Source organism: Adelges cooleyi, unplaced genomic scaffold, assembly GCF_023614345.1.
Source record: "Adelges cooleyi isolate 19-005CV unplaced genomic scaffold, UGA_ACOO_1.1 ACOO_flye_CR_arks_rails_tigmint_CR_PRNA_30, whole genome shotgun sequence".
Taxonomy (NCBI): Eukaryota; Metazoa; Arthropoda; class Insecta; order Hemiptera; family Adelgidae; genus Adelges; species Adelges cooleyi.
The window spans coordinates 2,609,866-2,636,080 of NW_026095971.1; the positions used below are offsets into that span (position 1 = coordinate 2,609,866).

The 26,215-nt window shown below is 33.3% G+C and overlaps 2 protein-coding genes across 7 annotated transcripts in view; one reads left to right on the forward strand and one right to left on the reverse strand.

The window, feature by feature from the left end:
- Positions 1–934: 934 nt before the first annotated feature.
- On the reverse strand, positions 935–9,040 carry LOC126839170 (Golgi integral membrane protein 4-like). Of its 2 annotated transcripts, XM_050574284.1 has the most exons (13): positions 8,867–9,040; positions 6,556–6,708; positions 6,293–6,477; positions 6,028–6,206; positions 5,811–5,936; positions 5,583–5,717; positions 4,996–5,073; positions 4,853–4,900; positions 4,092–4,187; positions 3,769–3,854; positions 2,920–2,999; positions 2,791–2,840; positions 935–1,422 (listed from the first exon to the last, which is right to left on the reverse strand). In XM_050574284.1, exons 3-13 carry the CDS (start codon positions 6,471–6,473, stop codon positions 1,402–1,404), a joined length of 1,080 nt encoding a protein of 359 aa, XP_050430241.1. In that variant the 5' UTR covers positions 6,474–6,477; positions 6,556–6,708; positions 8,867–9,040; the 3' UTR covers positions 935–1,401. The 2 variants fall into 2 exon arrangements, with proteins under 2 accessions (XP_050430241.1, XP_050430243.1); XM_050574286.1 differs by lacking the exons at positions 2,791–2,840; positions 2,920–2,999; positions 8,867–9,040 and having other exon boundaries at positions 6,556–6,885.
- A 3,225-nt stretch (positions 9,041–12,265) lies between these two features.
- LOC126839164 (uncharacterized) overlaps positions 12,266–26,215 on the forward strand; it is a 32,732-nt gene continuing 18,782 nt past the window's right edge. For 2 of the 5 annotated variants that reach the window (XM_050574272.1, XM_050574270.1), the window contains exon 1: positions 23,103–24,074. The gene's annotated coding sequence lies outside the window, so the exon portion shown is untranslated. Of the gene's footprint in view, positions 12,429–23,101; positions 24,075–26,215 lie in introns of those variants that run through there. The other 3 variants (XM_050574271.1, XM_050574274.1, XM_050574273.1) reach the window with 3 other exon arrangements.

The following is a 26,215-nucleotide window of genomic DNA, read 5'->3' on the forward strand; positions in this document are numbered from 1 at the left end:
GTTTTTTAAATTAATTAATTTAATAAACTAACATTTTATTTAAAAATAGAGTAATTTTTTTCTTTATTTCGCTTTTTACGTGTGATTTTTAAGGCTTTAAGTTTGAAAATTAGAACGAAGGTATATCTAGAGTGGGGCTCTACCATTTACATTTTTCTTAAAATAAAAGCACAAATCTTCCATAAAAGAGGATAATTACACTTTGACCGTGTTTTTAAGTATTTGATTATTAATAATTTAATATTATTTCCGATTATATACATAAATAAATGTATATTTCTTAATATTAATAATTTATAAAATACAATACCTGAAGTAACCATTCCCTTAGCTTGGGGTTTTTTTATTTACACCGCTCCGCCTTTTTACCTTTTCAATTACCAGAACCGAACAAGTTTTTATTCATTTTTACGATTGCAAAGAGAACTGGACACGTCCTTTGTTAGCCGAGCAACAAGTATGTTTTCAGATGCTATTAGTATATCTGTAACGACTGTGAATAAGTGTGTAAGTCGATTTCACTGATTTTAAACTGACCAGCTGCCACAAATCAGCATGCAATAATCAGGAACTCACATCACTCTCAAAGTTTTCTTGTTGATCCAACGAGTTAGACATTTATTCAAGGTGTGCTAGGCGCTTCGGACTACATCCTAGCGTACTTGGTCAATTTTGACCAAAATTCGACTTACACACTTATTCACAGTTGTTACAGATATTACATATTATTTTATTCTTATCTAATCTTGAATAATTAGGTTTTAGTCCTGACATTTAACGTGGAAATATGTAGTACTCCAAAAAACAAATTAAAATATCACCACAACTTATCTCAGAAGTACAACAGTATGTTAACTTAATAATAATATTTATTATTCTCGTATGCTTAGAATACAAATTTAATACAAGACAGTCATAAGAATAGGAAACAAAATTAAACATATAATACAATATTATATATTCTTCTATTTTCATTACTTTGTCAATATAATAATTTTGGTTTAAACTGTTTATAAACAGCTAGCGTACAAATAATATTACAAAAATTGAGATTACTATAAATCAAACACAAAATAATACATCATTTTTTTTTAAATAGATAAATAATACATCACTAAGGCCGTTCTCACTAGTTAGGATTAACAAGTAAAATTTAGCCTAATAATTTTTTTTAGTATTGGTAAACTTTACAACATTTTTAAGCTTAACTGGTGAGAACGGCCATGAACATTTTAATCATTATTATACAAACACAATTTAAGTACTTAAACTATAATACTTTAATTTTAAATGATTTAATAATAATTATAGGTTATTAACTTAAAAATATTACAATTATGGCATTTGTGCACACAACCAGTTATTTGATTTGCTCCAATTTTATTTGCAATTAATTATGATTTACGTTCTGTCCGGTAGAGCCTGTAAAAATTAATTCCAATCAAATTAATTTCTTTTAATTAATAAAGTAATATAATTTTATTTATAAGTAGATTGCATGAAAAGTAACTTTCAATATTAATGACCTGACCCAACTTGTACCAAATGGTTGAGGAATTAACTTAAACAAATTATATTGGAGAATCTACACTTCTCATTATGATATTACAGAAATGGGGTACAAGGAAGAAACCTCTATGGGGTGTCCTCTAGTAACGATGTCCCCAAACACTGGCTAATTTTTCCACACCCAGGCCCAACCTATCTCTTAGTATAATAACATTGTCTTGCCGGTCTAAAAACCCGCGCCTGAAACGACTCTTTTCAGGGCCATCATTGACGATCGTATCGATAAACATTGAAGGTATCACGAGAGTTAAGGAAGAACTTTTATCTGTCATCTGCAAATCAACTTCATGCGACATTATGTGGTCCAAGAGACCAGACTCTTAATACCCCAAGTATATGTGGAATGAAGTTAGTAGCGATAAGACATCATAGAAAATACCGCAGTGCTATTTTCGCAAAACCTAATGCAGTCAACCAGTCAGTTAAGATATACAAACAAAACCACATTGAATTCATCACAGTGCACCTACCAAACATCTCAGTCTCATCAATTTATAAACCACCAAATTATCCCTTTCATAGCTCCCAAATTCAAATCCAAATGCGGCCTACAAAACACAATCCTAACATAGTCATAGGTGATTTCAACAGCCATAGTTCAAGTTGGGGCTATACAGAGACAAACGATAATGGTGAAGCAGTAAAAATCTGGGCACAAGGTGAAGACATGGTATTGATTCACGATAACAAACTACCCCCATCCTTCAATAGCGGTCGTTGGAACAAAGGATACAACCTTATATTTGTCAGTGAATCTATCGGTCAAATATGTACCAAAAAAATGGGAGATCCCATTCCATGCACACAACATAGGCCCATAATTTGCCAGATTGAGGCTGTGGTAAGACCCAATATTGTCCCATTCCAAAAGAGATACAATTCCATGAAAGCACAGTGGAACCTTTTCACAGAAGCATAGATAATCAAGAAACCACTACTCGAACGCTATAAATCCTTTGTAGTAAAAGTAAAACGTGTATCCCGGAAACACATACTAAGAGGATCATACACCTGGACTATCAAACGTTATCATGGACAAATCAAATCCTATATCAACCTATTCGAAATAACCCCATTGAAGAACAAACCAGAAACAGTATACGAGTATTTAAGTAAAGTGATAGGTAGGTACACTCAGTGTACACCTTACACGACTACACCACTGTACAGAGCAACAGACAGCACAATGAACTAGTGAATATTCACTATTCTACTACGTACTTGATTATCATCAGCTCTTGCTTCAAAATCTGTCATATCTTCGTCGTCTTCTACAGGAAAAAAAATTAATCAACAATTAAAAACAGTAATGTAATAATGTAAAACACAGTTAATTCAAAACATTCTCACCATCCTCTTCCTTAAAATGCTCTCTCTCGTAATCCATTTTATATCCTTCATTCTTCTGATTAGATTTTTCATCGACATCACTGTTGGCATTAAAAAATAAAGTCAATGCACCAAAATAAAACAAAAACTTTCCACTCGGATAAGTTTAATGCAGACAATATTTAAAAAAAAAAATACTATTTAGACAAAAATAAAAGAATCAACACAAAGTTGTTAAGTGTTTTTGTTTTTACAATGATGTGTTTTATTTTTTTTTTTTCTGGGCCCACAATATCTCCTGAACTGATAAACCGGTATTTTCATTTAGCAACTCTATAGATCAGAAATCGTAGCTGAACCCTCTTCAAAATTAAGAAAGTCTAGTCTAAAAATCAAGTTTACATTTTATTCTTTTAATATTTTTGATGAAGCAAATTAAAAGCTTGTTAGATTATTTTTAAAACAATTTTTTTTTTTATTAAAAATGGATTAATATTTGATAACAAGTTTTACCGCCTATAAATTATACATAATATATAATTATAATTAACTATTACATAAAACTATTCAATTAATACGTTGTTGTGGTAGGATTAATAATTGTCCTTTATATAAGGAATTGTAATGTCCCTAATAAGACACTCCTGTAAGATTATAGGAACAAGAAGAATTAATAAATAGTTCTAGTTTAAAAATAAATTAATCATACCAAAAAAATGTTATTAATTAAATAACTTGAGACGAACATCAATTAATCTGATAACATTAGAATCCAATAATTAAATTATGAAACTCAATTTGTTCCCAGGACTTTTCGATTAAACAATGACACAAAACATTTATACAATTTACGTAACCAGAATTTCATACTCAATTAAATTTTCTTTCTTCAATTTGTCTTCTTCAGGTGGTGCAGGCATCCCTTTCATGGATTCATTTACGTCAACTTGAGGTTCCTATTATAAACAAAATATATTAACTATGTTTTATATATTTATGTTACATATTTGAAAACACTCGATTAACTTTTTAGACCTACATGTTAAATAGAAATCATGTTTAGTTGGTACATTAGGAAGTAAAAAAATGTAAAATAGTATAGCTCACAAAATTAAAAATATACATGTTTTAACTTTATGTTATAACTTAAAAAATAATAATCTAAGCTTTAAATTATTATTCTTTTAAATTACTTGTGATGGACTTGTTTCGTTGTTTAATGCTAACGCACTACGTTGCTCCTTGGCAGAACTGTTTTCCATACTGGGCTGGTTGATTGGACTAACTTCCTGTTAAAACAGTCGAAAAACAATATTTTACTAATGATGTTAATGTATCTTACATATACAAGGTGATTCATTAGGTAAAGGCACACATTTTCTCACAAAATTATTAAATGGTAATGTATATATTTTAACATTTTAAATCAACAATAATTTGCTGAAAATTTTGAATGGTTGATAATTAGTTTTGGATAATTACTTTAAAACTTATTTAAGTTAAAACATTAGGACGTGAAGTGAAGTGTGGTTGAGTTATTTGTGCAAATAAAAACAATACTTCACACTCCACTCTTCGCCCCGTCCTAAAATTTAAACTTTAATAACTTTAAAAGTAATAAACCAAGATTAGTTATCGACCAGTCAACATTTTCAGTAAATTATTGTCGATTTAAAAAGTTTATTAAATATTTACGTTACCTTAAAAATTTCAAAATTAGTAGCACTGGAAAAAAATAAAAAAGATAAAAATTTGAATATTTTAAAATATTGAGAAATAACATAAACTATAGTATTTCCAAAAAAATAAATAAATAAACCTACAAAATTTTATTATTTTAAGAGAAAATTAATGACTTATTATAATGAATCAAACCTGTTGAGTTTGATTTAAATGACATTTAGATATGTCTTGCATAAAAAATGATATTATTTTTATTGAACACAATACTTACATTGTTAGGTATTATCGATTCATTAGTGGGCGCCAATTTTGAACCAGTCTGAAATAGAAAAATTAAACGTTATGAACAATCATTACATAAATAATCAAAATAATAATAATATATTTTCATAAATTTTGGTAGTTATATTTTACCATTGGTGTACTACTCTTTGCAGTAGCTCCATCAATTGCTTGCGGGTTAATGGCTGGAGTCACTGAACTAGAATTTAACTACAAAAATAATTAGAAATAATAATATCATATGTATATTCTTATAGAAAAAAAAATGTTTATTTATTCACAGATTAGGTAAAAATCAAAAAATGTTATGATTGTACTTTGATATGCTCTGTATATGTAGATAATACACTCTACAAAATAATTAAAAAAAAAAAACAAAATACATATATTTGTTTCTTCTTGGCTGAATCAGAAATAACGGTGGCAATGCTGCTGATATTACGACATTTTTATCTCATATGTTAATGTTAAGTAACAAGCCCCAAGATTCATTAGCCCATCACTGGTTGCATGGGGTATTAATGTACTCCAGTCACATGTGGTCACAAAATCTAAGTATAATCAAAAATTGCGTGACTAGGGACGGGTTAAAAAAATGTCATGATTCCTGCCAATTCATGACACAATAGAAATAACTATTAACCTATGGTCTAAGAATTTCCTTAGCGTTTTGTTGTTACTTTATTACTTATTTATGTTTTTATTAAACAAATACTTACTTTAGAGGGATTCATACTACTATCATTCGACCCCAAACTATTTTTCACAGATGAAGATTCACTGGGTTTCTTATGGTTTGTATTTTCATCTTTTGGTAAGTTTGATTTTTTATTTTCTAATTGTAATTTTTCATTCTAATAAAAACAAATCAAAACCAAACTTATTAATGCATTCATATGATTTACTAATAAGTTCTAATAAATATAATTAATCCATATGTATATTACTTTAAGTTTTTTTATTTCACTCTTTGTAGCCTCCAATTCAGCTTCAAGTTTTTTGTTTTTATCCATCTCGTCAGATAAATTTAATTGTAATTTTTCCATTTCATCTCTTAATTGCTTTTCTTCTTCCTTATGTTATATTTATTTAACGTTTTATTATAATATTAATATTCTAATAAAATAAAAAATTTAAATAAACAAAAGATAGGTAATTATATACCTGTAAAACTATATGATTTCGTTCAATTTCATTATAACGATTCATGGAATCGACATTTTGTTTATCACGTAACTGTTTTTCTTCTTGAATGGCCAAATTAAGTTCATCCTTTACTTTCATATGTTCATTTTTCTCATTTTCCAGTGATTTTTCCAACTCTAACTTGTGTTTAACAATAACTGTATAATAATTTATTATAAATAAAATGTTGACAACTAATAAAATAATTTGAAACCTCAGACAGTACAACAATAAAGATTACAACCTTCCAGCTGAGAAGAAAGAGACTCCAATTGCTGATTGCAAGATGTTGCCGATTCACGTACATCATGCAACTCTATTTTTGTTTCGTGGATAATGTACAAGAAAGAAATCAATAAGAGAAGTAAACTCAAGAAAAGTAGGAATCTTGCTTTTCCTCCTCTCGCTACCATCCTAGTCGACATGTTTCTGTGGGGAAAAATAAATTGACATAAGTCATAATGTCCATAAAATGAAATATCATACTTGATTTGCAGACTATTTTACCTTTGTCCTGTGTTCAGGTCGTTTATGCAACGATGCTTAATAAAAAGATATTCTCGTCGAAGCTTCAGGTGTATTATTCATATAGGTATATTATTAACAGGTAAGTACTACTTGTATAATACTATAAAAATCTCAACTTCGGCTCTCGCCAATCTGAAAAACATAATGTTAGTCGTGTGCTAGAAATGTTTTGATTTGTGTACTTTAATTAAAGAAATACAAGAAAAATTGGACGTCTTTTGTTTATTATAATTATAATCTAAACTAAATAATACATTTAATAATAATATTGTTGCTTCTCGATATTATATTTTATCAATAATTAGCCGCTGTCAGATAAGTATTCCGATATTGATATCGCACGACGTCCTGAGGAATGTTGTTTTACATAGATGACGTCATGGAGCAATACACAAAGGTAAGCCAGCAACTTGTGTTCTAATTTTGACAACATGGCTACCGATGTTCTCTCGCACACGATCGCCCGGCAAAAGCGGCGGCCATGATAAATTATGATTGTTACTAGTTGCTAGCGTACCAATTGGTTTTCTCATAGTAATCTATAACTACTTATTACTCTACACATCCTTCAACTGGTGCAGCGATAAATAATACTATAACATTATTATTATGTATTATAATTATAATATAGCCCGTTATTATAATGTCCTAGGAACGTGTAACTAACAATAAATGAAGCCTACATTGATGTCATTACTCTCTTTGGTCGAAAACAATTTTTTTACACTAAGGTGCACTCGTATTAATGTAATTGATCGACGATCAACCATAATGTCTTTAGTTCTACCATTGATATCAGACAAATGTATAATAACTAATAAGAAGTCTACAACTACGACATCATTGGAAAAAATAATTTGTAGTTAAATAATTTGAATGTCCTTGTTATTTTCAGAAATTTCTCTCTTGCTTACTTTTAAACTTTTTATGCTTCTAAAATGTATTTTTAACAAAAGATACACAGTTGAGAATTTTACAAAATTATCAATATAAATTGTATTTTTGTCATAGCGTTGTTATTTTTTTGATAACTTAAACACAGTCCAAGTTAATTATTCGTAAAGGTTGTTTTTTTTTTTTTTTTATTTATTAAAAGTTAGTGAAAATTAAAAAAAAAAACATTACGACCCAGATAAAGTTCACTTTTATACAAATAAATATCTTGTTAAAATAACTAAATAAATAGTTGGCCAACTATTTATTTAGTTATTCCAACTAGAAATGTATTGTGTCCCTAGATTAACCATAATTTTAGCTGGACCAACTATGTATATCTCCCGTGTATGTATTGTAAAAATTTGGTAATTTTATTGTGAATCGACCTAATAAGTCTGTCCCTAGCAATGACATTTTAATGGAAAAAATATTTAATTTATCCTATGGAAATGACTGTGAGAGTCTGACAAAAAAATTTCAAACAATAAAGAAACCGCATTACTGTATTCAGAGCCGTCTTAAGGTTTTAAGGTGCCCCGGGCCCAACATATTTCGGGGGCCTTATAATACTTAATTATTATATAAACATTTTTAACACATAATATATTATTATTATTTATTTATTAAATATTATATTTTTCAGTAAAAAGTGCATTTTTGTTTGAATTTCTGTTACTTATTGTTTGTTATTGTTTATTATAATTTCAAAATATACGGTCAAAAAATACATAAATTAATATGTTTTAGAGTTAAAAAATAAATGTAATTCATTAAACAAAAACTAAAATAATTGTCATAAAAACTGTATTGGTATAAATTTGTCAATTATTAAATAAAATGTATTATTTTTGGGTATACAAAGCTAATTTTAATATTTTTTCGTTCGAGATTTATATTAAAAACATTTTAAGAAAAAAATATTAAATTATGATATTTAGTAAATAATGTAATTTATGTGAATTTGGGGCCCTTAAAATTTCGTGGCCCGGGCCCGGGCCCTTCGGGCCTATGCCTTAAGACGGCACTGACTGTATTACTGTGAATTAGTACATCGTCGCTGATACTGCAACAGCAAGTATTTTCAGGAGAAGCAAAATAAGTTATTTAAATGTATAGGTTTTGATATAAGCTGTGTTACCATTTTTAAAACACCATTGACAAAATATTTTCGGCGGCCCGTGATTTATCAATATTGGTAATAATCTCATTTGGCCAAATGTTGAGATACGCGCTGTTGCAGTATCAGCGACGATAAGCTATAGTTCTAGCTCTAAATTGAGATTTTGCGTAAAATTGCCTATACTTTAATCCTTAATAAATAGGCACGCCCTCTTAATATTTTAATACAACTTACTTGCTCAAGTTTGTAATTTGAAAGTTCCAGTCGAAGAAAATGTATGTATTCAAAGCACGAAAAATAATTTTTATCAATTGTTTATGTTGGACTTATAAAGAGTCGAGGCCGGAGGTAGTCTTGGTATATATTATAAGTAGTTGTAAAATAGTATATAAAATAGTTGGTGTTGGCTTGAACGTGAACAATATAATAATATTATAAGACTCTATAGAGAATGGAGTCATGTCAGGATTCCTCTAATGATTTTAATAACTCACACTACGCAGCACTAATATCGAAAAACACAAGAATTCAATTGATGTAGTACCGACCTAATTGTTATTATTATGTATAGGGTGTATCTTGACGATCTGACAGAACGGCGTATTAAATGTGCATGAATCTGGCAGATCATTATGATACAGAAATTACAATGTACTTCTAGAGAGAGTTTCACACTTCAGCCTATTGAAAACCGTGTATTGTCACTTTAAGCAGTAATGGCATTATAACAGTCAAAACGCTTGTGGATGTATTGATAAATTAAAAACAACACAGATAAGCCCAAAACAATAAACAGTAAATAACTCCTCATCAAGCTGATTGCCTAATTAATTTATAATTCAAATTATTAATACTAGCTGTACAGTGTACTGTGTTATACAAATTATATTTATTACCAAATAAACTACCTTCAAATATTCACAAAATGTGGATACAAAAAGCATGTAGGGAGCCATGTCTAACGCCATTATTACCGTTACATTTAAACTGTACGTAACTATATATTAAGAGGCAAAATGTAGGCAATATTTGAGAACTTAAAATTATACCTATTTTAAGATTTTTGAATATGTTAATTTGTATCGGGTAGCTTAAAAATTTGAATACTACAAAATGTTGGTATTAATTTGTTGACCTTGGGATTCGATAAAAATATTTCTGGTCAATGCGGCAAATAGTAGATACATATAAATCATAATACATATTCGGGTGCACTATTATTTGTATCTTCTGTTAACAAATTTAAAAATAAATAACTTCGATTAAAAATATTTTGACAAAACTATATTTTTTTACCATCAACTTTTGTTTTTTAAATGTGACAACTTAAATCTTATCAAAAATGGAACAACTTGTCATTCTGACTGGGTATGTGTTCGTTTGTCTGTGCAGTTACTATGTCCATTGATAGCAGTGGTAGGACCAAGAGGGGGGGCCTCGGGTCCAGCCCCCTCCCTTGAGTATTTCTAAACTGGGTAAGGTAATTTTAGTTACTGTCTAATTATATTTTACAGTAAACAATATTTATTCATTTTGGCAATATAATAATTTTGTTTTGGCCTGCTTTGCGGCAGATAGCAAATCGTTATCACATATTATCATTTTCTTACACTACACATGGACTTTATACCTAAAAACCGTTCTTTGGACCCCCCCCCCCCCCAGGGACATTTCTGGTTGCACTACTGGTTGATAGTGCCCATGCTAATTCGAATTTACCGAATGTTCAGTTGTCTAGATGAACTGATGACATTTTAGTGTAAATAGTCTGCTTAGTGACTTATAAATGCCTAATATTTATTGATAATTAATTAATTGGTAACTTTGATTAAGTTATTTATTAGACCATTACAGGGTTGGATCAAGGGGAGCTAGGAAGCTCTGTAGCCCCGGGGCCCAGGCAGCAATTCAATGGGGGGGGGGGGCACAATGTTTCGTTTTTTGAAAATTATTTGTATAAACATAATAAAATATCTTTGCTGATATAGAAGTCTTGCCATTTAATCGTAACTTATATTGGGATCCACTATTGTTCATAATCTAATAATATATTGTTCTAAAAATACAATACCACAGACGGCAGACCTCTTATGACTTATCGATATAATATTATACCAAAGTAACCAAAAAATGTCAACTATCAACATCAGCTATTTGTTGTGGCTATTTCTTGCTTGAAGTTATTGATGATAATTTATTGAAACAATCTGTTAATAATTTAGTTAAAGTTTATTGTCGTGACCTAGAAGAAAGCCTATATAACAAATTTATAGCAATGGTTCAACTCGGGGACAATAAAAAATTATAAAAAAAAGCCGGTCAATACGTTACAATGGAGATAGGTTAAAGATAATCTCTCGGTCGTTTTCCTAAATATTTACACATGTAGCGTTCCGGAGCATACCAGTTACTAACTGTGAACGTTACGATCGTTCTCTGCACTATTTATGATAAAAACTAAATGCCATTATACGATGGGTGAATTAAAACTGACATCTATATGATTACTATCGATAGAAAGTGATTTGACAAGTAATGCTTCATTCGAAGACGTTATTAAACAAATTTGCAGGGGCGAAATCCCCCAAAAAGTTTTATAAACATTGATTCAATAAAAAATAAATGTTGTAATTGTTCTGTACTAGCAAAGTATTTTATATTTTTTGACTAATACATTTAAAAAAAAAATTAAATGAAAGTAATGTTTTGTAAATTGCCACGATACTAAAATATACAAATACGTATATAAATATTATATTATTTTTTGGATAAAAGGGCCTTGCCAAGGGTATATAGCCCCCCTCATATTATGACCATAATGCGTCCCTAGACCATTACAGTGCCCTTGGCAATATTTTTCTATCTTGAAAATAGCTTTAAAAAATGCGTATTACTCGGTCTAAGATGGTTTTGGAGTAAAAACTACCTTGTATGAATTGATAGATAATAGCTTTGATGCGAAGCTGAGAGGGTATTGGTTTATAATGATGTGTTCTTTTTTTGCCTGTGAACACGATAACTTTTTTCTCTAAACCCGAGTAGCATCGTTATCGATCCAAAATTGTATATATTTGCTAAAGTTTTGCGAAAAACAGTCGGGTTAAAATGTTTATAGATTATATTATGAGTATAACTTAATCCAAAAATTGTTAAACCCAAATTTTCATATTAACCATATTATTATCCGACAAGCGTGTCAATGTTTTCAGTGAATACTTGACATCAAACATTTTCAATTGTTTGTAAATTACATCCATATTTTTACGTACCTAAATAATTTTTAAAAAACATGTTAAAAAAGTAGGTTCGAGTAAAAGCACCCCTATTAAAAAACTGGAATGTTTTTCCACCCCAGAGATATTTGAATGGGCTTTTTGCAGACTGGCCTTTTCCCTTAAATCCAGCCTGTGATTACAGGGATGATTTTAGGATATAGATTGTCACGGCTTGTCGAGTACAAGCAGAAGTACCGGGACGAGTGCAATCTGTCGACCGGTCTTGGGCGTCGTTGCCGGCGCTAAGCCTAGATGTCTCTGGCGTATCTGTCGCAGACGTCGTACCGCACGCGCACGCGGGGCACCCGCCCTCGGAAGCCATTGCTGTTCGTCCAGCTATCACGTTTCGTGTCGCCGCCGCCGCTCTGCTGTTGCCTATTCGACGTTGGGCGGCAGGTCCGGTCTCCGGTTTTACCGACGACGGCGGTGATATACACATATATACCAACACATAGCCAACGCGAACTTTTCGCCCGGGGGGTCGCCACACGTCCTGTCATCGTTTCGCCCGCGCATACCTCGTAAGTATACTAATAAGTCATTGTACCTGTGTATAATTTGTAATATATATTTAACAGTATAATATAATATGTATGTTTCACCGATGTCGCTGTAAAGCTGTGCGCGCTGGCATTGTAGTCTTATCGTCATCATATTATTGTTATTTGTTATTGTACGTTCGACGAAATGGTAATAATAATAATAATGTAGCCTTACGATGGGGCGACGCGTTATCTTTATGGCGGGGGCAAGGGAAACTACACACGACGAGTGCAGCAGCAGCTGCTCGCGACCCAATGGTGAACGGTAACAATATTGTTATCTTACGAACGCGTGGTCGTAACGAGATTCCGGAGCGTTCCCATCGCACCGGTTACCGTCGGGGTTGTTTTCAGAACTTTTGTTCTACAGTGATCGACGGCATTCGAGAGTGGTGCGAACTTCATGTAATATATTAGTTTGTCATTGCAGTAGCCCGATAACTCGTAGGAAACGACCTTGAATCGATCATTGAGTGATGTAACCGCGTAGCTATTCATTTTAGGCTATTCTTTACCCTAAAATGCTCTATGCTCGCAGTATTGTAGCCAGAAATATATTTGGGGGGGGGGGTGGGAGCACTTACTACTGGTGGCACCCTGGCTACGGGTCCCGTGTTGGCGCAGCGGTTGACAGTCATGTCTTTTTCGCTATAAAAGTACGATCCGCGTGTCCGTCAGCTGTTCCAACAGAGAGCGGACGGTATAGAAATATTTGAGCCGGTTACCCGGTTACCGTTTTGTTGTCTACGCGTTCGTTAACCTTTACAAGCAATCGCTTCGATTTCCTGAAGAACCTAACCCCCCTCACCTCACACCGTTGCCGGAGACGTCTCTTCATTCCAAACCTTTTGCTTGGCCCCTCGCCAGAGTTCGCAAAAAAACCTAAGGCTATAAAATGTTTGGTATTTACCTAAAAATATGGGTTCTATGTGCCTAGTAAAAAAACTCCACTGGGTAAGGGCGTTGCCGTCTTCCAATTTTCGGCGAACTCTCCTATACCGCTTTGTCGATTGTAATTGGTATCGGAATGTGATAATGATAAGTCACCACTGTTCTAGAATCTCTTGTCTGTAAACATTGCTCAACTCAAATTTCATAAGACTTTCATAGTCTCTATAGAAACGTGATGGGGTTTTATTTATCAAACCCCGCCATCAAAAGTGACAGACTTTGAGGCAATAACCCGTTAATTTGTTTAAAAGTCTGACCCAGTTGTTTTTTTTTTTTTTGGGGTAAATACCAAACATTTGGTGGGCATGGACAAAAAAAATCAGGGGGTTTGAGTATGGTTACCAACTCTGCCGAGATAACCCTAAATTAGTGGTGGAGTGACACGACCGTTACTTGGTGCCAAAATGGTCATCACTCATCGCCTTCGGTCGACGGCCGCGGCGTTTACTTATGTCTCGACTAAACATTATAACCTAACCCAGTCGTTATTGGTGCAACGAGAAATGCATACACGTGTAAATTACATATATTATGAATAATATTTACTATGCTGTTGTTTTTGCACACTTATCGGCCGACTTGAGCGGCTGCGGCGGTGACGGTTGGACAAGCGCGCTCTAGCGTTTCGCCGTCGAAAACGGCATAAACGAACGAGGAAATCCGAACATTGTCTTTGTTATCCGCTCACTAATAAATGATAATATACGAAACCCGATGGGCGATGACGTTGTTGTGTTTAATATTATTTGTAAATTAAAGTATCAACCGTAATATAAACATCGACGGCAGTGTTGAAGCCACTGTCCGTGCACACTTGATTTGGCGGTCTGCTCGTGTAAATAAAGTCATAACATAGTCATGTAGTGGTCACAGAGTGTGGCGGCGGATGATTCGATAATGAAACCTAATAATTATTGTAGTGGCGTTTAGCGGAGTGCGCAGCTCTATAATAATAGTTTTAGGTACTTAAAAATACATTAAACGCAATATTAATATCGGCAATCGCGTCGATATTTCGTTGCCAGTGATTCGGTTTTGCTTGGATGTTTTTTTTTTCTTTTCAACACCGGAGACGCTTTTCGCGGCGAGCTTAGGAGTCGGCTACTTGATGTCTACAAGGTCAACCGCTGCCGTTTCCCCGTGCTCGCATTTTCTCGCTGTCCGACCCGACGTGGTATTATATTGCAAGATAAAAACGGTCCGTATCACAATCTTATTATTGTATTATTTATAATCGTTGTCAGATAACAATAATATTCGTTTGGTCGTTGTCGCGTTTTAAAATGTACACATTGTTATTTGTTTTGTTTTTTTATCGGAATCCCAGTGCTCCAACCACCGCCAATAACCGTAAGTTCGTTATAAAAATTTACTCCGCTTGCTGTGCAGCTGTATGTCAAGGAGAAGGACGCCTGCTTGCGCGGTGTGCCGACAAGGTTGACACGCGATTCAATATCAATATAATATAATTACTACGTTACCGATATACTAATATACACTCGCCTTTACCGCGATGCACGTGAACATATTATTACCTACACACTAGTTGGTTGACACAATGTTGTTGCACCTTTACGACAAGCGCACGACAATAATTATTATGTTTTCGTGGATTTATTTTAAGGGACGCTAAGAATACTAGTGGAAAAAAACGTGATTAAAAAAAAAATATGCGCGTGTGCATACACACAATACAATGTACAAACGACATAGGTACTCGAGTGAGGGATGTTGAAGCACCCCAGCACTGCCCTAGACTACCTGACTCCGCATCTGTCGGGCTTTTAACCAAAACAGTTTATACGGGTTTTAGAATAGATGTACACTTAAGTTTTATTTTTAAACTTTCATATAATCAATAATGTTTTTTTTAATTATTTTTATAGGTATATTGGTTTCTTTACTCACAATAACTTTTTAACCGGTAGACTGATTTCTTCGTGTACCCCAAGGGTATCTTTTACTGCCAAAAGTCGAAGAAGTTCGATTTCCCTTCAAAATCGATAAAACCCCTAAAATGTACACACTTTTTAGTACAAAATTTCGACGTGCTAAAACTCTAAAAAAAAAAAAGTAAAATTAGTTCCAATCTAAATTTTCCCCCTTACCAAGGGATAAAAATATTATTTTTTCGCTCTTTTACATCCAGTTTTTAGACTGAATGTATGAAAACCAAAAAAATACAAATAACTCAAAACTTGTTGATGTTAACCATTAGTTTTAATTTACTTTATTTCGTGGTTATTTTTTAATAACTTATACTAAGTTAAAAATAAAAAACAGCCTTTTTTCTTAGATAATAACGTTTTGAATTGTTTAAATTTAAAAAAATCTTTGAGGGTACATACCTAGTTAGTAATTGCTAAATTCCCTTCCTACCAAGAATCAAAGTATTTTGTATCTGAATTTTTGGGAAAGTTGTACTGCAAAAGCGAGACTGTATTTTTTAACAAATAACACTAATGAAGGCTGTGGCAGAATGATATAAACAAATTAATTATCAATTAAGTATCTTCAATATTATCTTAATTATTTATAAATATAAAAAATAATTTTAGATCTAAATTTTGTTTTTGCAAAAATTGCCTGTATCTAAGGCATTCCTTAAATTATTATATACCCATTAAAGAAAACGATTTTAAATTAGTTTTAACCAAAGGTATAATATGAAAAAAGATCTTTTGGAGCTTATTATTGACAACTTTTCTTAGCAATTGTTCTTATTTAACCAGTTAGAAAATTTGCCATTACCACGTAGAATATCACCTTTTACATATTATGGTTAAGCTTTGTTCCGTATTTAATTTCGGATCTTTTGGTTCTGTTCTTTAGAATGTTATTAAATCTAAACACAATATGAAATATGAATATAATCAAGCAAACATACTATGTATTACTTGGTAGACGGTAGTTGATAGTTGTAATAAAATCGATGTACATGTAAAATCATGACCGTTAACCTTCCTGTAGATAATTTAACGCATAGCACATACAACATGTAATAAAACTAAAAGTTAAGCGTAGATAACAATTATAGTATCACTGGACTCATCTACACAATTAAACGTGAATAACACTTTACAACTTAGAAAGTACAGATATGTAATTTTTTTTAAATATTTCGCGTATAAATGTATTAATGACGTAATCTGTACGCTTGACTAGTTTTCTAAAACTTATAAGAAACGTTTTTTATTTTATTTGTTAAAAAATCAAAACAGGTATCAGTTTTCATAAATAAAAGTAAATGTAAAAATTCGGATTTTCGGTCTAAAAAATTTTTTTTTCGGTTGAACCACAGTTACTCTCTGTAACACTATTTTTCGAAGCAAATTTGATTTTATACCATATCAATGCAAGTACAGTTAACTTTTCAGAGTGACTGATTTTGAAAAATAATTCGAAAAGTTTTCAAGTTAGAACACGTTAAAAAATTTTGAAAAATTTACTTTACAAGTTTTTACTTCTGCTTAGTAACTGAATAATTTGAATTTTTTTTTTAATCACATTCGAACTGCTAAACTTGACTATGATCTTTATTATTGTAGGTTGAACGCTTTCCTGGGTATCATGACTCATGAGCAACTTTTTGAGTGATGTATAAACTATAAACAAATTAGTCTTGGAAAAATTAAGAATGCGTACCGTTACACCGCCAAGACCTCTGCACACTAGATTAATAAGGTTTTCTTGTCGAATGATAGTTTTTTTTTTTACTTTTCATATTTAATGTTTTATTTTAAGCTACGTATTTTTAGGTTATGAGTTATAACCTACCCTCTTAGACTTGCAAATCATCATTGTCTGATAAGTTTCCACAAGAGATACGAAATACAAAAATCGATTGTCCAAACTATTGGTTTAATAACTGACCGAAATTAATTATCTTTTGGAATGAATTACTTAAAGGTCTGTTTCTCGGAATGAGTTTCACTATACCTAGTGTATATAGTATGTAGACTTGTTATGCAGTTTATGATCCCATTTGGGCGTTTTGTACATTGTTATAATTTTTATGTAATTGTTTTATTTTAATCGGACGCGCTATTTCTATCTCATCCATTAAATAATTCCAGTGTATTCTTATTGCCACTAATATTGGTAGTCTAATGTCGACCTGTGTTTTTTTTCAATGTACCTATGCCTCCGGCTCAATGATTTTTGGAAATAAAACCATATTGTTTTGTATAACGCTTTAGTGTTGCTAAGCAACCAGTTTTTTTCGAATCATACTATACTATATATGACAATTAAAATGTCACTACTTATTTGAATACCTAACTAATATTAAACGTTTTTCATGATCTAAAGAATTTGTAATAAATCAAAGTTAAAATTGTCGAGCATTTCATATTAATGGAAATGAAAGGGTCAATTTGTTTTACAAATTAAGATTTTTAATAAACGCGAAGTCACTTTCTAATGTGTCTACTAAACTGATGAAAAAAAAATTCTAGCATCTCTATAGATAAAAAGAAGTTTAAGTCATTTGACTAGACAAACTTAGTAGCTCTTTCCGTTTCTTTTGTGATAAAGTAGGATTCCCGTGTGCCCCATAAGTTTACATATTGAGAAATGAAACCGTTTGGCGGTTACTTTGACGGCTGCGGCTACACAAGCTCGTCCGCTCCGAGTGGTGTCGCACTTTGACACTGGATTTGTTAATTAATTATAAAAATATATAATAATACATGATAGTTTATTCTTTGTTTGTATAATACTATACTATACCGTATAAGCCGTGTAGTACCCACCTTAAATTAGGGAAAAATAATTACCTACTGGTTGTAATTTTCTAAAGTGATTTTTTTTTAATTTGTAATAGGTTTTGAGAAAATCTTAAAATAACTAAAAATGAAAAAATAATAATGGTTTTTCGAGTAAACTTTCGAAGTTCCTGAGTAGTCTAGTCTAGAAAATACTTAGTCTATCCTAACTTAACCTAACTTTTAATCGCATAGGACGCATTTCTGAAGCATAGCTGTGATAATACGACGATTGCATTTGCCATATTTACTTTGGACACGGCGTTAAACATAACTTAGCTTCTATTTAGTGAGGTAAACATACATTATTATGTACTTACAATTTTATGTCGGTTCGATCAAATGCTAGCCTTACATTACTTATGGTTATACTGTAAACACGTAACACTATACATTATAATTATGCATTTATTAATTTATATTTGTTTTTTATACTGACATAAGTACACATATTTGTGTGCTATAATGCTTGAACTGGTGGTTAAAACTTAGATTTAAGGTATATAAATAAATTGACCCCAAATTAATAAAAAAAATTATTCGGTAAGAAATCCTACCAAACCTAAAAACATTGCATGTATTTTAATTGTTCTTTTACTTAATAATTTCTGGATAATGGCTAATTCATCATGTGCAAGAGAAGTAGATTTAATATTAATTTGTTTTTTTGGTAAAAACATGTTTAAAATAATACAAATTTCAACAAAACACTTTTTTACAACTGACCAAGATATGCCTATACATTTACCTGAACATTTAAGTTTTGTTAAATAATTTTCAATTTTTTTTTTTTAAATCAAATTTAGTTGTTTTTTATTTTAAAGTTTTTCCTCATAGTTTTTGGCATAAAAAAACATCAAACATATTTTGACGAAACAAAAATTAAAGAATCTTATTGGGATGGTAATATGCATTAATTTGTCCGAATTCATTGAACTACATTATTTGTAATGCCCGTACACGGTAAAAGTATGTTTTTTATTAAAAGCTGTTCTGTTTAATTATTACATTACCGTTCATCGACAATTATTACAATTAATTTGCAGTGCAGCGTGTACTTGCTCCTAAATACCTACATGGCATGAAACTGGTTCTGGCGCCCGTAAACTCCCTACCGCGGTTATGGTTAAATCGTACCTACATCGTACTGTGCTACCTATTACTTTGTCCTGTCACTTCATTTTGTTGTTTCAACGACCACGGACAATATTTTAATATATTTTGTTGAAATGTCCTCTCACACAGGTAATAATAATATTAACGTACACATGATGTTTTTCCTGCTCGACTTTCAACTATAACAAAAATAATTATAGTGTTTCCTTCTTTGTTATCATTTTTCTCCGTCAGGAAGGTGAAATGCGAAACAGTGTTGTCTTGGCGAAGGACGAATATTCTAAGCAACTTGTACCTAAACTGTTTGGAGTTTAGACGTGTACCGATAAGAGAAAAGGGAAGTAGCAGAAAAAGAGAAATGCGCAGTTTCTACTCTAATAGATATTGAATAATTTTTTTCAAATATATTTGATTTTAAACTGACTAAAACCTAAATAGATGCGACAGCTTTTATAATTTCCCGCTACTATTTCCACCGATGCTAATTTAACTGTACGACATGGTTATAAAACAGTTATAGAACTATTTCTTAGGATTTTAATTTATTAAATAGCTTAAAATAGATAAACAATTATCTAATACCTCAACTTGTTCTTTTTTAACCGCATTCCACGTTCCAAGCAATTTACAAAACAAAAAATGAGGCGATATAAAAAATAATGACGTGCTTGAGAAATACATATAATTATTATACGTGTATTTGTTCTTTTTCCAAAATCGTGTTATACAGTGTTAATACTATTTCCATCAATTTTGCAGTACGATAAATTTTGTAACATTTTAGTTAATTATTAAAAACAGAATTTTGGAACGAGAACGCTCAATTAATATCCACCAGAAACCAGTCTCGACTTTACAACAAACCCGGTATAGAAAACATAAAATATTATGTTTTTTTTAGAAACTCTTTAATAAGCTCCCATATTACATAGATACAATATAGTATAGGTACAAAACTACAAAACTTTTAAACCAACCTTTTTTTGCGATTGCCTCCAAGTTATAAGTAATAGCCGTATGTCCTCGATTTCTGTGGATATAATTTCTAACAGCTTAATTTTCAATAATAATATTATAAAACTCTATGTTTTAACCTGTCAGATCAAGCCTGATATGACCGTATCGTCATTAAGGGGGCGCTTATTTTTATAGTCAATATTACTCCCCTCTAGTCAGTAACCGATCGATTTAAAAACATTTTAAATTACTAAAATAAATATCTATACCATAGCAAATTTTTAAATTCAAAAACGGTTTTGTAAAAAATATGCAAATTTTGACAATTAATTGAAGTGGTTTAGGTATGTTAAAGAAGGGAAGAAAGGGTGTGGAATGAATTGATCCGGTTAACCATTTACTATTGATAAAGCGAGAAAGTTTTCAACAAGAGCTTTTGGTATTATACTTGTTGATAGAACTGGTCGTTCTATCAACAAGTATAATACCATGCGGCCATAAACAAAATAAATTTAATTATCTTTACATATCCATAATGTAAAATCGTGGTTGGGTATTTGGGTATTAAGAATGTACTGTCATATTTAATTCGATACTCCAGAACGTAAAAATAATATTTGATTTCTACATTTGGGTCATTGTCTGAAATTGATAAATCAATTTGTTTATAATGATTAATGCCCATGTATTACTACGTTTAAATGCTATCAGTTAAGCCATTCTTAAATTAAACTTATTCTATGAGTCGACCTAAATTACCCGACTAGTTTACATGTGATTTCAGAATGAGTTAATATACATTTATAATTTATTTCTTATACAAATTAACTCATAACGTTTTAGTACTCGGGCCATGGTAAGAGCTGAATCTATCACTGCAATAAAATCTGATTGATGATTGTTTTGTTTAAATGGAAAAAACAACTGATTTGATTGATGAAACCGATTTTGTTTGGTTAAACCACATATTCGTGCGTCCTCAAATTAAAAACGGTTTATTATTTTATTTAGGTCGTTTTAAGGTGTTTACATGATGCATGATTAAACCGCTTTAATTTCTAAACCGCCTTTAAATGTGCGCGTAAATTGTAAATGTAGTAAATAAAAGAGCACAAATACGCATGATTGTATATATTATAATGTTGCTTTTCTTATAGAGATTTAAGATTATACAATAAGTTATCCGTTTGTTATACATTTTAGAATTATTGAGTTTCCAGTTTAGAGAAGCGTTGCGCTTGCAAAAGTTTTGTAAATTGATTGACGTTCGCTTGAAGTAGGATGTTTGACTTATTATGTTCAATTTGGATTAAATATTTGTTGATGGGTTTAAACTATTAAACCTTGTTGTTTTGAATTGGCTTGACAGTGCTTTGTAATGGATTTTTGTGGGTATTTCATCAGTTATTTGTGTTGAATATAAATATTCAGTCATACAGTCCAATCGTATAACAACCCTCTGGCGTTTATTCTATCGCTCAAGGTCATTCGTTGTTCATGATCAGCTGCACATAAGTTTAACAATTATTGTTATTGTTCTTTACGCGCTAACGAAATTTAGACACATTACATTGATACGTTGTGTGGATTATGTATTATTTACACGTTTGCCTGGTATCAAAGTGCATGCGATAAACACTTGTTGAAAACTACATAAAACGCGACAAAACACATATTGTGAGGCCAACTCGTCGCTCTCTCCCCGTTCGGTCTGCGGTTTGACTATTCAGGCGATTTAATTTTTTGGGTTTAAATCTCGGGGTGGCCAGCAAAAGCCGGCACTTCCATGTTAACTATATTGTGCTTATCCATAGATTAGAGCACCAAGTCACGAGGAGAGGGAGGTGCTGGGTGAATTGGTTTTCATCGAATCAAAGAAAACACTGACGGACGACCCGAATTATTCGTTTGTTGACAATTCATAAAGTTCAGTTTCTATATCCATGACACAGCGATAGGGGTACTAACGGAAGCGGCCGTGGTCGAAAAGTACTGTGGCCGATTTGTGCTGTAACACAGTCTACGGTCACACTTTCTGAAATGGCGACGATTACAATAATATTATGTACGGTTATAACCACGAATTGTATTATGGTGTAAAAAAAAATTTGTACCATCGGGATTTTATTGCCATATAGCTTTTCCACGACCTCCTTCTCCTACGACCAATGTGCTCTACACCTCCGCCTCGTCGTTGATCACACCGTCACTGTGGGCCGGCGACGTTGCCAAATCGTGTGCGGCGCGTCACCCGTGATTTGTTTCGGCATACGGCGTGCGTGCCCGACAGTGCTGGTGCAATCGGTACGTGGAAAATGCGTACCGGACGTACGGCACATACTTTTAATGGGTGAACAATACAGACTGCCGCCAAAGGACAATAAAGTGTTTCTCTCTCTCTGAGGAACTTGCGAGCGGTCGGCCAGTTATTGTGGTCGACAAGGACCGGCGGTGACGGCCACGGCGCCGGACCCGAATCGGTTCATACAGCCGACGGGTTTCACGACGAATTTGTGATAACATTGCATAGCCATTGCGCCTGCCAACTCGTTGGCGTTGTACGACCACGGAGGGCTATACAGTATATTATAAACCTAATACCTATACAATGAAAAAAACCTAGGGCGGCGCGGTTGCCACTTGCCGCCACGGAGGAGTGAGCGCGCGGCGTACCCATGGTGGAGGGGGAACGATTACGGCGGTTTGTCGGTGTTCCAACGCGTCAAGGCGGGTTCTCGTTTCTCCCACTCGGCCACCAACCGTGCCCGCGCGCTACCTCCGCTCGTGTTTCACGCACGCACGCACGCACGCACTTTGGACTGCCACCGCCTGCTGCTGCTGCTGCTGCCATCGTGCCGTTGCGCCGCCACACTCCACCACGTATCGCGTACCGCGGCCCCGGTTCCTTCTCCGTCATCGTGCGCCACGATAATATACGCGTTTCCCGTTCATATCGAGACACCGAACCGAACGACTCCCCCTGTGCCGCGCGCGTGTGAGTGTGTGCGAGCGAGTGAGTGTGCGTTCAGAACTTTTCATTGTTTTTTTTTTTTTTTTTTATTGTACCTCGTCCGAACACCGTTTTTCCATCGGCGGTGTGCGAACACATAGCAAAAACGACGACGAGCCGACGTTATTATTGTTATTTAATAATATTATTACTATCAGATAGACGTTGTCTCATGTCAGCGACGACCGCCCGAGGCGGCGGCGGCGATCCTCACGGGATTTTCTCGTCTCCGGTTGTCGCCCTCGCGACGTCCATGTAAAACCACCGGCACCATCCCTCGTGACCGTCACTTTCCCCACACCTACCGTGCCTCTCGCTCTCCTTCGGTTACGGAGACGGCGGTGGAGACTACTCACTATTATTTACATAAGATAATTGAGACAAAAATAATAGCGCGAATATATTATTTGATCATAATAATTGTAATACCTATTCAAGACCTATCGTAATCGCGATCGTCGTCGACTCCACCCCCTCTTTTCCGGTGGACGTCGCATATGATTTTAACGCCCCGGCGGCCACTCGCCAAAACGAAAAATACACGTCGCGCCCCCCTCCGGCCGGCCACGCATCCGGCTATCGCGGTGAGTTTTCCAGAGACGACGTCCCGTTTTCCCTCCGCCACCGTTAGCCGTGCCCTCGATTTCTCGGGGCCAACGTTCAGGCAAACGGGAAACGTTCAATTCGGGTTGATAACTGCATTGAAAAAATGATGATAACGCGTCTTATGGTCGGCTGTGAACTACACCTATGCGACGACAACCGTGTCGTTGTCCTTAGCTGACACGGAAAACACGAAGTGGTCTACTCGAAGAGGGTTCACAGGTAAATAATTTTGCAAAGTTTTGTCAACTGTTATCTCGCGCTGTGCGTGTCTACGGCAATCCCGTTTACGCGTTTGTTTGCAATTAACTCCACGTACCCGTGAGCACGTTCCACTGGCTCGCTCACGGTCGTTTCCTTAATTTTTTTTTTTTTTTTTAAATAAACAACTAGATAGTATCTAAGACATGCGCCATGTGTCCATTAGATATTTTTACACGTTCGTCATCGCTCGATAGTACTGAATTGACTCTTGCAATGCTTTTCGAGGGATAGGGGATGATGAGGGACAGGGCAAATAAATCCATGAAATGTGTTTGTAAAGACATCTCCAACAGCATCCGATGTTAACGTAACAACAAATCTATTCAGCATTTGCACGTCAACGTATCGGTTTATTGTGACTTTACGACAGTTAGCAATAACCCAAGTTTTTGCCCGACCTAGTAGTTTCGCTTAAGTATAAATAAACCCTATTAAACTGAGGCTTTAAACTTAAATTGGGAGGGGGGTCCTCCGTTCCTTTTTTAGCGCTTTTCAACAAATTTTTGTACCTACGATGAGAAAAAAGCCTTTGGTTAGCACTTGTTCATATTTGTTTGCATTCCCCTACTATATTTTATTTTTTATTTAATTCAAGCACTGTATGAACACATTTTTGCATTTATACCAACTATTTATTGTTTTAAAACAAAAAAACCAGATGAGTTTTTTGAGGTTTTAGGTTAAAACACAGTTTTAGGTTTTAGCCTACTCTGCTTTACAGGCCCTCATTCAGTGACATGTTAATTATGCTCTCTACTTGCCATCTTCTACATTTCTACATAAGCTACCACATTGTGTTGCAAAAATATACTGATATTTTTCTTAAAACATTTTAACTAAGATTTTCAGTGTGTCTTGCGAATGAACTCTGTTAAGAGTTACTATATAACAGTGTAGTAAAACACTTCCATTTTTCTTATTGTGATAACCTATTTCATTGTTTATATTAATATATATATATATATATATACATAGGAATATTTGAAACTTAAAGTTTGTAATGTTGTACTCTAGTGGGCTATTTGTGCCCTATATAATTTGGTAAACATTTTTTTGATTATTATACTTATCTACGACATATTACCTTTGTAATGGAGCTGAGAAGTTAATGGTTTTTATTTCAACTGGACCTACAATAAGAATTTAACCATCTGAACTAGTTTCTTTGAAACTATACTTTCTATAGAGTACCTACAGATTATTGATTTAAAAAAATGCACGCCTTCCCCTTAAAAATTGAAATTTTTAGCCTTTAAGGTATTGTACATTTTCACTGTCAAATAAACAGTCTGTACATTTCCAAATTCATTGAGATATTTTTAAGACGTAGACCTATTGATTAACTACCAATTCATTAAAATATCACTAACTAATTATCTCTTTCCCCTAATGGGTTGGAAATTCTTTCTCCATTTTTTTTTTTTTGGGTCTAGTTTTGGATTTAATGCCTAAAAATTTGATTAACATTTATTTAGTGCGTCACAGATAAATTTTAAAAGTCAGTAGTCAAACTTTGTTTTTGAGAAAAACACATTAAATAGTAGACAATTGTAAACACAATATTACCTTTATTATTTGATGTTTTCTTTGTTAACATCTAAATATTTACTTAAAAACAATGTTTAAAAAGTGATTTTATCACTTCAGCTATAATACAGGGTGGCAGAGAATGAAAGACCACATTTGTAATGAGCGCCATCATTTTAATTATTGAGGTAGAGGGGTGAAACAAAAAACAAGTTGTTGCAAATTTAGGAAAGTTTTATTTGGTATGAAAAAAATATTATTTGTGAAACAGAATGTTCAATAAATGGCGTTCTTGAACGGAGATGCATTCTTGGAGACGCTCGTCAAAGTTTTTCATCACTTTCTCCAACATTTCCACTGGAATTGATGCGATTTCACTTCTAATTGCATCCTTTAAATCGGAAAGGGTTCGTGACTTGTTGACATAAACATTCGACTTCAGATACCCCCATAGGGAGAAGTTGCAGGGGGTGAAATCGGCGAGCGGGTTGACCATGGAACGTCACCATTTCGAGAGACCAGACACCCCGGAAAAGTTCAACGGTTAAGTTCCATTGTCTTGTTGGAATCAG